Source organism: Sinocyclocheilus anshuiensis, unplaced genomic scaffold, assembly GCF_001515605.1.
Source record: "Sinocyclocheilus anshuiensis isolate Anshui unplaced genomic scaffold, SAMN03320099.WGS_v1.1 scaffold328, whole genome shotgun sequence".
NCBI lineage: Eukaryota > Metazoa > Chordata > Actinopteri > Cypriniformes > Cyprinidae > Sinocyclocheilus > Sinocyclocheilus anshuiensis.
In genome coordinates, this window is record NW_015558621.1 from 1,667,530 (window position 1) to 1,680,654 (window position 13,125).

General features: G+C 35.5%; 1 protein-coding gene across 1 annotated transcript; it reads right to left on the reverse strand.

The window, feature by feature from the left end:
- Positions 1 to 4,407: 4,407 nt before the first annotated feature.
- Positions 4,408 to 8,631, reverse strand: LOC107680580 (uncharacterized). The gene is made up of 6 exons (XM_016476516.1): positions 8,532 to 8,631; positions 7,793 to 7,955; positions 7,521 to 7,616; positions 6,542 to 6,884; positions 4,595 to 4,638; positions 4,408 to 4,458 (listed from the first exon to the last, which is right to left on the reverse strand). Exons 2-6 carry the CDS (start codon positions 7,901 to 7,903, stop codon positions 4,408 to 4,410), a joined length of 645 nt encoding a protein of 214 aa, XP_016332002.1. The 5' UTR covers positions 7,904 to 7,955; positions 8,532 to 8,631.
- Between the last annotated feature and the right edge of the window lie 4,494 nt (positions 8,632 to 13,125).

A 13,125-nucleotide genomic window follows, 5' to 3' on the forward strand; every position in this document is an offset into this window, starting at 1 on the left:
CAGGAGGGTGCAATTAATTTTTTTACGTAGGGCCAGGTAGGTTTGGACAGCTTTTTTTCCCTTAATAAATGAAATCATCATTTAAAAACTGCATTTTGTATTTACTTGCATTATCTTTGTGTAATATTAAAATTTGTTTGATGATTTAAATCTTTTAAATGTGACACATATGCAAAAAAAAAAAAAAAACAGGAAGGTGGCAAAAACCTTTTCACAGCACTGTATATAACATATACAGCTCTGCTCAAATCATAAGCCCACTGTCTATGCAACCGTTTTACATTCGGGGACAAGCTCCAATGTCAACTGAAGCCTTCAAAAACCTTACAGGCCTATTACGCAATATGATACAAAAAGCATTTATGAATAGTTAATGACTGACTAAAAATAATCACCTAAAGTCTTTTACTGAATGGGGAGCAACCCACTGAATTCTCCCTATGCAATAGGGATATATTGACGATTCAGGGTCTCTGAAGACCATAGCTCTGATGCATAGCACTGGAGCACTTCTGCGCCACCACATTTTAATTTTATTCTAATCTTCTCTGTTCCACAGGGAGCATAACATGTAATTAAACTTTATGGAATTGCCCTGCAGCTCATGCAAAATCTCATTCAAAAACACCCTCAAAGACCGGCACAATCAAAAACACCCACCAGCAAAGTCGTATATGTACATATCACATATACTGTACCTCTGCCACACAAACTTGCATTGTACTTTTATAACACAAAATCTCTATGAAAAATAAAAGAACAAACAATTAAAAGAATGAATTTCATCATCTGTTTGCCTATAATAAAATTATTTTATTTGACATCACCTAAGGTTGGCTAGGAGCACAGTTGTAGGTACAATCACAGTTGCCACGGAAACTGGTTCTTAGATTATTAACAAAGTTTTACAACATTAAAAATCAGCAAAAGTGGAGAGGAATATTATTACACCCACCAAAGGCTTTTACCAATGTACTTGTTTAATTTTTATTAATTAAGCAAAATCATTTTCTCATTTTTCTTTACTACAATGCAAACACAGCGAAAAAATAGGCATTTTGATGTCCAGAAATGTTTTGAGTTCTCTCTATTGTCTTAATAATTGTCCCCCTTTTTGAATTTCATTGCACACCAACTCTTGTAGTCAGCAAATAATGTAACATAGCCCATCTTATATCTTTATATATAAAATCTTATAACAGTAACAGCATGATTCATTTATGCCGCAATATAAACCCTTGACGTTTTCCAGTATGAAATAGTGTAATTCATATTTCTTAAAAAGTCTTCTTTTCTTTCCCCCACAGTGCATAACAAAAAGTCTACTCAAGCACTCAATGAACTGCATGCCCTCACGAAAAGCACTAGTCACAATGACACAGCAACACGAGAGCACAGTGACTTTTGCAAGAACATGCAGGCCATTCAATACAGGTAGCAAAGAATAAACCCTGAATCTCTCTTTCAGGTTGACCATTTCAAACCATCTCCACATGTTGCCTGTTCACAGTGGGTTCAAGCCAACAGACATCCGTCAATACTCTCCTGTGCATTCTGGAGCAGAGGCAGTCCTTTGAGACCATTCCTCTGTCTATCCTTTCTCCTGACCTATTTTTCCTTGATTGATTTTCTTTACTCCTTCCTTCCTGTTGTTTTGCTTTTGGGTGAGTCTCCATCACTTTTCAGTCGTATTTTATGATTTTGGAGGGGACGGCAGCTATTTGACAAAATATTTGTTTTGGGTTGATTTGTCAACTTGAATATTTGTAAGCAAGCTGAGAGATAAATTACACAGGATCGTGAAATAATTAAATCTTGACCAGTGTTGCTGGTAAATGTTATGAAAGAAAGGCTGTAACCACATAGGCTTATTTGTGATTTAGGGGAACATTTTTTTGCAATTAAACATTTGTTTAAAAATAAATTATACAATTTATCTTATACATTCAAATAAAATGTTTTGGTTCATGTCCATGTTATTTATCATCTAACAAAACTGTTCAAATTTCAGGATCAGGAAAATTTGTGAAGGACCATGTGACACTGAAAACGGGAGTAATTGCTGCTAAAAATTCAGCTTTGCCGTCACAAGAATAAATTAACATTTTAAATATATTAAAATACAACACAGTTGTTTTAAATTGCTATCATTTTTTGCAATACTAGTGTTTTTACTGTAAAAGGTAGTGTATAACTTTATAATATAATAATTCAAATTGTCTATGGTAAGAATATATAATTGAGATGCCATGGTCACCTTTTTTTAGTCACCTTTTCCCTTTGGTCCAGTGGCATAACAACTGAATTTTGTAATGCAAAAAATGCATGCATGATAATTTAAAAATAATTGTAATTCAAAATTGGAGTACAAGACACAAGAAATGACATGTAAACTTCCCAAAATGATTACCAACTACCCAAGTATATCAAAATATTGCTGCTGTTTAATCTCCATGAATTTCTACAGCATAGCTAAGCAGTTGTGCTGCGAGACTGAAGACGTGTTAATCCATTTTTTTTTAATATAACTTTTTCCCACATTTTGCAAACGCAGTCCATCAGTGTCCCTCACACACTCTCCCTTTGCCACCCATGCTTGTTTTGCCAGAACTCCTCATACTCTCATATCCCTGTACACACATACACACACATACATCCACCCACACTCTCTTGGACAGACTCACTCTCACAACAATTCCTATTTGTTCCGGTCTCAAAGGTAAACATGGCAAAGTTTTCAGATATTCACTTGTGATGACCTTGTGTGACCCCAATGACAAAATCATCTGCTCAAACCAATATAGAAATCATAAAAACTGCATAACAGATGATTAGCATGCAGAAAATATAGAGATCTATATAAGTGAATATGTGGAGAGCACACATGAAAAGCACAGAGAGACAAAACACAATATCCTGAACATTTCCACAAAAAAAACACTGAATGTTGGAGTAACTTCTTAACTCTCTTTATCTTTAGTAAGTGATCCATAGCTGTGTTAAATAATAAAAATAATAAATAAATAAAAAGGAACCAAAATATGAACCAATAGGTTAGACTTATTCAAAATTAATCAAAAGTAAATACTAAAAGTAAACTAAGAAAAAGTATGTGCAGGTTTTTATGTCAAATTACTGATCACTGTAAAGTCTTAGTAAAATATGTATTCAAAAATGTGAATGTTATTTTGTTTATATTGGTACACCTGTTTCTAACCAAATTTCTATTGGAAGAAAAACCATATTTTTTCATTATAACAATGCCTTTTTATTTTCTTAACAACAATTGCTTTCATTTAATTTAATTTCTTTGTGCTTAAAGCATTGATTGCTGTGCCAAGATTCTCTCACTGCTGGCAAACAATGATGCCAATAAATGAAAACATGAGATATTATCAGCAACAAAGCTTACATTATATGCACATAAATGCAGTTTTTCTTCCCTTTAAATGCAAGTTTAAATAGATGTTTTTAAACAAAGTACCCTGTTGTTGCTGTAGACACAGTGTATCCTCTCAATGGACAGCTGATCCATTAAAAAGGATTGTGCTATTGTAGAAACTGGCATGACTGTTGACAGTGAACATCAGGGTGCCATTGCCAAGCTGCACTTCTTGAATCAGAGGCCAAGACAAACAGAATACACAAACTTGCTCTGAATGAATAGTTGACTAATGAGTGTGTCTGCCCTGCATGTACACACCTGAACGCTTGCTTCCTCATATGTGAAGAATGATGAAGTCTTTGTGCCTTAGGTGACCAACATCAATATTTTGAATGTTGTACAGTTGTTTGTGTAGCATTAGATATATATCCAGAAAAATCTGAGGAAACTGAATCTGTTAAGTCTGAAGTCCCATTTTAGTGGTGTTTTAGAAGCAAGGATCACTATTTCTGTTCTTCATGCTTTTTCTTCTTAATTTGGTTTAGAAACCATTTTCACTCAGAAATTGACAGTAAATTTTACAAATAATTACAAAGAAACAAGTAACATCTTAAAACACAAAGAAAGAAATAACATTTTCTTGTCAAACTTAACATAGAAAAATAATTTTTACAGTGTACAGTACTTGCAAAATGTGCTTATTTCTGTTATGGACATAAAACCGCAAATCATGGTTTGTTTGCCTTGGACTAGGAAAACACTCTAGCAACCTCCTTAGGAACTAGCCAAGTATATAAAAATATGGTGATGGGTTCTTTTCAAACTATATGTCAAACTATAACATTCCTTCTCTTCTCGTAGTTTGAGAAAAACAGAAAAATCTACTTGATGCTTATTATTTCCCTTTAGAATGTAAGGGTAAGTAGGGAAGCGGGACGCAAACAATGCAGTCTAAGTTGTCTAAGTATTCTGCAAATGAGGCTCTATGATATTATGTTTCTAGAGCAAAAACAAAGTGTCAATCAAATACCTGGATTCACCTCTTGACTATGATCCATCTCATTCCTGGAAACCTGTGGGAAATTTCAATTTGCTGTCATCTCTCACAAAGCTGTGAACGCAATGCTAATTTTGAAGATTACATACTGTTTACTTATTCTTTTATCTGTTTTCCAAAAGACAACAAACTGCAAGGTGCAAGTGTCTTACCCTCCCACTCATCCTGGAGATGCTCTCAGCATTTCTCTCCAAATCTGAATATCAGAGCCCACACAATGTCTAGCACAAGCAAGCTGACAATACGAATAAAAGTCAAAGGCTAAAGTGACCCAAAATAATGTAAAAAGACAAAGAAGGCTATCAGAGAAAATTCTAAAGTACATAGAATAATTAGGAATCGTTTGAAAAATGGAGAAATACGCAATAGCACAATAACAGAAATTGCAGTGGCGCTAGTAGCAGTACTGCTGTTGTTTTTATCATTATTCTAAATGCAACACCCACCTTGCACACACAAACGGACTAAATCTCAATCTGACATCCATATACTGCAACATGTGAGACTTCTTTTTCTCCCTAAGGCTGTTGGATTGTGGTCTCATAACGCCTGAACCAAAACATGATCTGAATTCTGGCTGGTAAAACGTGATTGAATAAAATGTCCTGACACTAGCCTCTCTGACGGTCAGACTGGATTCTCCCTCCCTATGAAGTGTGGTTTATAGCCTCAAGCCAAAAGTAGGTGATTATTCTAGCCAGAGAGGAGCAAAACCCAAAGGCTTCCAATGTCATAGAAAGTTCAGACATTTGGCAACGAAGTCTGTGAATTTTAACTGCTAAACAGGAAGAGTTCTGCCCTTGTCGACAGGAAAATGGGAAAGAGTGTGCAACATTCAAGACAGGTGTAAACAAATAGAAATATTTTAAATACCAAATAATATAAATATTTTTAATAATAGACTGTAAAACCGGATAAGTTAATATAACTCAAAAAAATAGATGAAACTGATTACATCGAAAATTTTAAGTGACACTAACTCAGTTTTACAAGTTAAAGAAACATCCTTTTTTTTTAGTAACTTGTACTAGGTAATTTTAATTGATACTAACTTAATCTTACAAGTTACTGTAACATTATTGATCAAGTCATTTTACAAGGAGATTTTGGGTTCACAGAACCAATTAAAATTAAAGATAACAGACATTTGTTACATTACAATTTATTTTACCTTCATAAAACAGTTTTAATTTCTCAGTAACAAACTGTTCACTTTATTCATTTTTGTACGTTTTTTTACATTTACATTAAGTAACTAAATTGCTAACTATACACATTCTGAAATAAAAAAAACAGGTTAACACAGGCAATTTAAATGCAAGTCTTTAAGTTACCAAAGAATTTTAACCAAACATCAACAATAAATTTTGTTAAATGAAAAATATTCTCCAAAACAGTGCAGGGCCCTTGAGAAATGGGCTAAGATAACAACTGTCACAATATGAATCTCTGGATATCACCCAGCTGTAAACACTTCTGTAAAGAAGGAACACTTCCAAAATTCACGTCTAACAGTAACCGTAGAAATTGAAATGTTATACTAGAATACAATATAAGACAAAGATTTCAAAATATTGATTTTAAAATTTATTGAAAACAAAAAAAAATTTTAAACTGTAATTTCTATGAGTGGATGAATGCATGGTATACGGATCATATACAGTGGTAGTCATTTTTATATAGAAAATCAACTGAGAAACTGTTCTGCAATTTAAATAAGACAAATAGTCTAAAAAAGGGAAAGAAATACAACACAATTGTGTAAAATAATTCAATATTGCCATTTTGATCAATGATTTACTACACTGCACATAATGATCTTCTTAGCACACAGAAATCAAAGATAAGATCACTGCAGTGTAAACGGCAATGTACTGCATTGTCTGTCATACTGTATGACACATTGATATGGTGCAAACATGCCATTATTCAACTTGAACAGCAACACATTTAAACGTAAATATTTTTGAACATTTAAATCTTTCTATTAAAACTTGACGTTGAACAATCATACTTTAACCCTCTGGGGTCCGAGGGTGTTTTGGGGCCTGGAAAAGTTCTTACATGCCCTGACATTTGTGCTTTTTTCAGTTGCTTACAAACAATGAAGGAGTACCTTTGTAAGCTTTGTTCAAACACTGTGGTAACTCCACTGCCAAAAGCTCTGGGCCTCAGCTTTCCATCCTCCAGACCCATCAAGACTTTCTGGGTAAAGTCAAATGTGTTGGCAAACTCTTTTGGGTAACTTAGATCCAAGGCATAAGTTAGTCCAAAAAGCATGACAAATGCATCAGCCAATGTGGGGAAATCGGTAACCATGTTACCCTTAAGTACAACTGCAATCTTCTCTGGGCAGAAGAATGTGGCATCTGTTGAATTGCCACTAATGGAGAGGAGACCAAGTGGTACATCATCAATGTCAGGTTCATCAGATTGCTCTACCTGAAGACAAGAACAGAGAACTGTTAACTCTAAACTTCCAAAGGCTGACTGCTAAGAAGTAACATTTTCATCTACTCCAAACCATTCTATCCCAAACAATAACTACAATTCTAATTAATATATTCAAAACCTGAAACTAGAACCTGAATGACATCTGAATTGCAGGTGAGATTGTTGGTAACCAAACCGTTTCGGGTTGCATTGACTTCCATAGTATTTTTTTCCATACTATGGAAGCCAATTGGACCAAAAACTGTTTGGTGATCTGCAAAAGAAAGTGTAACTAAGGACAGGGCACAGAGAACTGTTACTCTAAACTTCCAAAGGCTGACTGCTAAGAAGTAACATTTACATCTATTCCAAACCATTCTATCCCAAACAATAACTACAATTCTAATTAATATATTAAAAACCTGAAACTAGAACCTGAATGACATCTGAATTGCAGGTGAGATTGTTGGTAACCAAACCGTTTCGGGTTGCATTGACTTCCATAGTATTTTTTTCCATACTATGGAAGCCAATTGGACCAAAAACTGTTTGGTGATCTGCAAAAGAAAGTGTAACTAAGGACAGGGCAGAATTTTCATTTTGAGTGGACTAGCTCTCTAAATTCTAAGCAACATGATCACTTACATCCCATGTCTTGAAAAAGTTGGAGTCATCCTCTTGCAGATAGGCAGGGAGAGCACGGAGGATGGCAGCTCGTCGTACATGGACGTCAACTTTTTCCTTCAGTGTGAGAATTAAGAGACTTGAGTATGAGAATCTTGATTTAAAATGGAATCTAATCAGCACAGCCACACAATCCTATGCATCACCCTAAAAAGTCTGTGTGTGACAATACAACCAAAATATTTAAATCCGCTGCAGTTACTTTCAGGCATCAAGAAGTGTAACCAACTGACCTGGAGGTCATATATCCCGAAGAGCTGACACTTCAGACACTTTTCCTGTGCGAGCAGCTTTCTTTCTGAACAAGCTCTGAAGACGGGGAGCATGCTGGTCCAACACGGCATAGAAGTGGTTCTTCAGGTTGACATTTGTAATTTTGTGAAACTCAGAACAGATCTGCACAAATTAATAAGTGATTAAGCCAAGGTATATGTAAACCGTGTACATTTTAAACTTCTACTGTCAACTAGGGTAAACCTGACACTGAAAAGGAACCAAAAATGAAAATTTGCTGTCAGTTTACTAACCCTTCGGCCATCCAAGATGTAGGTTACATTCTTTCTTCAGTAGAACGCAAAAGATGAGTTTTAGCTGAACCCGTGGTCCTTGGTGATTCATAAAATGCAAGTCAACGGGTGCCACCACTTTGTGAGTCAAAAAGCAGATATAGACAACATGACATTACCAGGAAAACGAGTCTGGAGCTCAAGATTTCTGTGCCAGGCATTAATTTTGTGTTGCTTGTTTGTTTTTTGACTCACAAAGTGACGGCACCTGTTGACCTGTATTTGATAAATCACCAAGGACCATGAGTTCAGCTAAAAATCATCTTTTGCATTCTACCGAAGAACGAACGTCACCTACATCTTGCACAACCAGAGAGAGAGTAAATGAATGGCAAATGTTCATTTCTGGGTGAACTATTCCTTTAAATATAACACATTTTCAAGTGTACCAAGAAAAATAATTTACCTGTGACTCCATTTTAAAGGCAGGCCAGCGTTCCAGGATCTCACAAACAGGTAGGTTTTCAGTGATGACCTCTTTGCGTCTCGGGGCAAAGGTCGTCTGCATTAACTTCGTAATCCAACAACAGAGCAAATTCCCGATCGAAAAATATCTCCTCTTACACTATTTTTTTTTATAAAATACGATCGAGTTTTTCGCGTATTGCAAACTTAGTTTAGCATATTTTCAGCCGAGGCGAGCAACAAAAACATGGCGTCTTTTCGCGAACGTGAAACTGCTAGTTGAAGGAGGACCTTGTACGCACATGCGTGACGTCAAACGGGATTGTACTAAAACTATTTGAGTACACTGCCAAAAACAAATGAAAGCATTTGACTGCTGTAAACTTAAAATTACATTTGTGTACTAATTACTCGAAAAATTAGAGGCGAATGAACGTTTTTATTTATTTTGAGTAATTCCTTTATCAAAGATTTACTATTTGGGTTTACAGTGAGCAATACCTTTTAATATATTACACAGTAAATGTTAGCTGTTTAATATAGTATATCTTTTCAAATATTTACCCAAAATACTGGACGATAAAATGATGATATCTTCAAATTCCATTGATTTAAGGAAGGTCTAAGCCATTTCTAGAGACCACAATATATATATATATATATATATATATAAAGACTTATTCGAGGTGGGCTCCAGTGTTTTTATTGTTGATTGCAACTACAACTAACAGTATTTATCAGTTTTAGGTAACTGAAATGAAGCTGAAATAAAATAAAATATAGATATTATATAACTTAAAAATAATAATAATTAGAAAATAAAAATTTGAAATGTTTCCTTGTCAACATCCTGAAAGTACTAAAATTACTAAAACTGAAATAAAGATATTACATGTTTAAAAATACATAGAAATATTTTTAAAATAATATAAAAAACTAATAAAAATGACAAAAGCACATAAAAAATTTACTAAATAAAATAAACTGAAAATATAAATATAAAGCTCATTCAAAATATGAATAAAAACTATAATACTATGTAAATAATACTAAAGAAAATACTGGTGGGCTCTTTAACACATCAGAACATCCTAGCAACCACCTGTCAACATTTTTGCAACTGCATTGCAAACTGTGGAACAACAAAATGCTTTTAAAAACCATGAAGCATTTTTTTTATTATTGATCCACCTCTGATCTCAGTTCTTTTGTCTATCTGATGATGTGCTTAACCGCCCTATCCATCACATATTGCCAGGGGCGTAGCCATCATTTCAGAAGTGAGGGGGACAGAAATGTTATATATATATAAATATAAATAAATAAATATATAACATTAGAATATAACATTTCTGTAATCTATATAACCCACCGGTCAACAGTTTTTGAACAGTAAGATTTTTAATGTTTTATAAAGAAGTCTCTTCTGCTCAACAAGCCTGCATTTATTTGATCCAAAGTACAGCAAAAGCAGTAATGTTGTGAAATATCCGAAAAAGTGCGGGGGACGAATTTACATGATATTAAAAGTGCGGGGGACACATCCCCCGCGTCCCCCGCGTAATCTACGCCCCTGCATATTGCCATCAGAGTCCACAGCTGCCCAGACCTGTTAGATAACAGCCCAGGTGGAGTGAGACACGAAACACGGACGAAGGACCAAGATGCTCCATTTGTGGCCTTATCAAAGATCAGCAACGTTTAAAAGGTCGTTTATGCTATATTCTCATCCTCTGGTTCTGACACTTGGCATTTCACTGATCTTCCACTCTAATTAAAAGAACAGGAGAGGGAGAAGGAAAGAAAAAAAAAGTGTGAGGGTGAAAAAAACTAGAGAAACAGTTGCCAAGGAATCCGTCAGTCTATGAAAGCCTGCAGTCACAGGAATGAACATTCCCTCCCAGACTCTAGAAACATAATTAGGAACTCTGGATACACCGCATCACCAAGTAATTAAATGTTTTTCAGTTCTGTCTTTGGGGCAACAACAAGCGAGGGGGGGGGGAAGAGGTAAACATTATGCTATGTGCTTCAGCATTTGCTTTTACTGGCAAGGGTGAATGAAACAAACTAGACCTAAATATAATGACATGTGGCAACTTGACTGTTGAGGTTTAACATAATATCAAGAAACACAAAGCTCTTTTCCTTAAAGGGCGAGGTTAATTCTCTCATCATTTACTCTGCATTGTGTCATTCCAAACCAATATGCATTTCATTTTTCAAAAGAAGATAAGAATGTGACTTCCATTGTATTTTTTGTCAATGGGAACCAAAATTTTTTGGTTACCAACATTCTACAAAATAGCTTCTTTTATGTTCCATTGAAGATAGAATGTCATACAGGTTTGGGTCAACACGAGGATGAATAAATGATGACAGAATTGTCATTTTAGAGTGGATTATATTACTGTATGACCTGACTTTCTTTTGTCTGGGGAATATGAAAGAAGATATTTTGAAAAATTTATTTAAAGGTGATAGAACTCTGTGTGTGGGCTTTGAATTCAGACAGAAATGTGCAAGTGAAATTTGGCTGTATACCTCTCACCCGCATAAACTTCTTTTGCATGTCCAGATATTCCCGGTGGTCCCAGTCCTCCATATTACTGAGTGGTATGTGCACCAGATTGGGCAGCTGCTGATATTAGATTGCCAGATGCCAGCTGGTGCTCCTTCTCCCATTTGAATGTATACATCCTTTCTCTGTGGACCCTTCACCTGGCCCGTTCACCCTCCCGGTTCACTGTGCTCTGGGTTTACACAACACTGACCATCTGTGGATGGCTCCATCTCAAGCTGCTCTTGGAATGACATGATCTGAATTCAGTACTGGATGTCCAATACTGGGAATTAAAAGGAGTTAAATGGATAGTTCATCCAAAAATAAAAATGTTTTCATCATTTACTCACCCTCATGTTGTTCAAAACTTGTATGATTTGTTAATGAATATTTTTAAACATATACTGCGATATGCTATATAGAGCAGTTTTAGACAAAGGCATCCATCACATTGTCAAAAAACGCTACCTGCTGATCTAAATCAATGCTTTGACTTGCTGTTCCACAAGCCTTTTGTTGCAAGGCATTTTCAGAGGTATGCATTTCAAAAGAGAGCATTAATGTAACTGTTCAAGCACATATAAATAGAAATTACCTTTTGAATTAAAGTAAATACCTGCAGTGCCGTCGCTGGAAATAAATTACAAGAGGTACTATAGAATCAAGTGCTAAAGAAGCTTGCCAAGCTGTTAGGTTTAAAGCTTGCCAAGCTGTGATTTTAAGATTATGGGCATAAAAAATGTGCCTAAATAAAGTCTAAAATGGCCATAAAAGGTTTTGGACACATAATCTATTTTAAAAAATGTCTTGAAATCCTCTGGTAAAAACACACACGGCATGCAAGGCTTTTTAAGATTTTGCTAGCTAACAAAATGGCAGTCCTAGTCCACCAGGTAGACCAGCACCAAAGTACAAACCAGCACAGACCAATTAAGATTCTGAAAAGTGATAGTAGCTCTGAGATCTCTCTAGCACCATCAGATGATATGTAGCCTATCTAATGCAATGACATTCAAATGTTTTTTAAGTGATTTAAGTGTTCAAAAGTGTGCAGATACGGCCAATGCATTCCACATGGATTCATGGAACTACAGTTATATATGTGGCCTTGACTGGTCAATAGAATAAGTCCTTTTTCTCCCCTGAATATCTAAATTTAAACATGGACATCTTATGCCATTTTATATCTGAAAATGCCTGCATATGCTGTTCTATCTCAAGACTCATGAAACTGGAGCAAATGTTCCAGTTGCAACAACATGAATCTCTTCCGACACTCAATGATTCTCAGCTGAAAACACACAGATCACTGAGTGGATTTCCAAGAATCTTGCCTCAAGGTGAGTGACTTCTTTGTTTTGTCTGTCTGTAGGCTACGAATGAGATATTCCAGTCACACTTCTCCATGCAGTCGTTTGACTAGAAGCTGAAGAATCTCAAGAATGTTGTGTGCAATGACAGAGATTTTGACTGATTTATAATTTGGACCGAAATGAAAAAGAGGATGTGTGAGACTCTCATGCAAATCCACTCGTGTATCTGGTTCTGATGTTTTTAGCAGTTCTTTAAACCCGGTCCAACTAGAGGAAATAAATAAAACAGAGGGATATGCATAAAAACAGAGGCTGTAGGGCAGATGGGCCTAGTATGTAATACATGAGTATGTTTAGGCGATAGAAATCGTGGCACATAATGTCATGAAAATATTTATGTTTACAGTCATAAGGCTTGACACTGATCATCGACAGCCTTTCTCTATAGTCGGGTAACTCTTCGTCTCCCATGTCTGGGATGTACAGAATAGACCTAAGAAGTAAAAGTACATGAAGGGATTGTGAACATTAGACATGGTAAAGATGCCCCCGCAAGCGCCGCTTTGCCCTATTTAAAAGACCTGCGATTATAGACTGATTCTATATTTGCAAACCTTTGCCGGTATCATTATCCGCAAAAGGAGAGAAGATCAACTTTGAGACAGAGACTTTGGCATTGTGTTGGTTTAATGATTGTGTTACTTACATCATCTTTGTTT

Bases quoted from the DNA above. Each gene is read 5' to 3' on its own strand.
- LOC107680580 (XM_016476516.1), bottom strand. From the start codon at position 7,903: ATGCCGTGTTGGACCAGCATGCTCCCCGTCTTCAGAGCTTGTTCAGAA. The intron at 7,617-7,792 runs GTCAGTTGGTTA...CTCACACTGAAG, and splicing joins TCGGGATATATGACCTCCAG to GAAAAAGTTGACGTCCATGT. The intron at 4,639-6,541 runs GTAAGCAACTGA...TCTGATATTCAG, and splicing joins AAGGTACTCCTTCATTGTTT to ATTTGGAGAGAAATGCTGAG.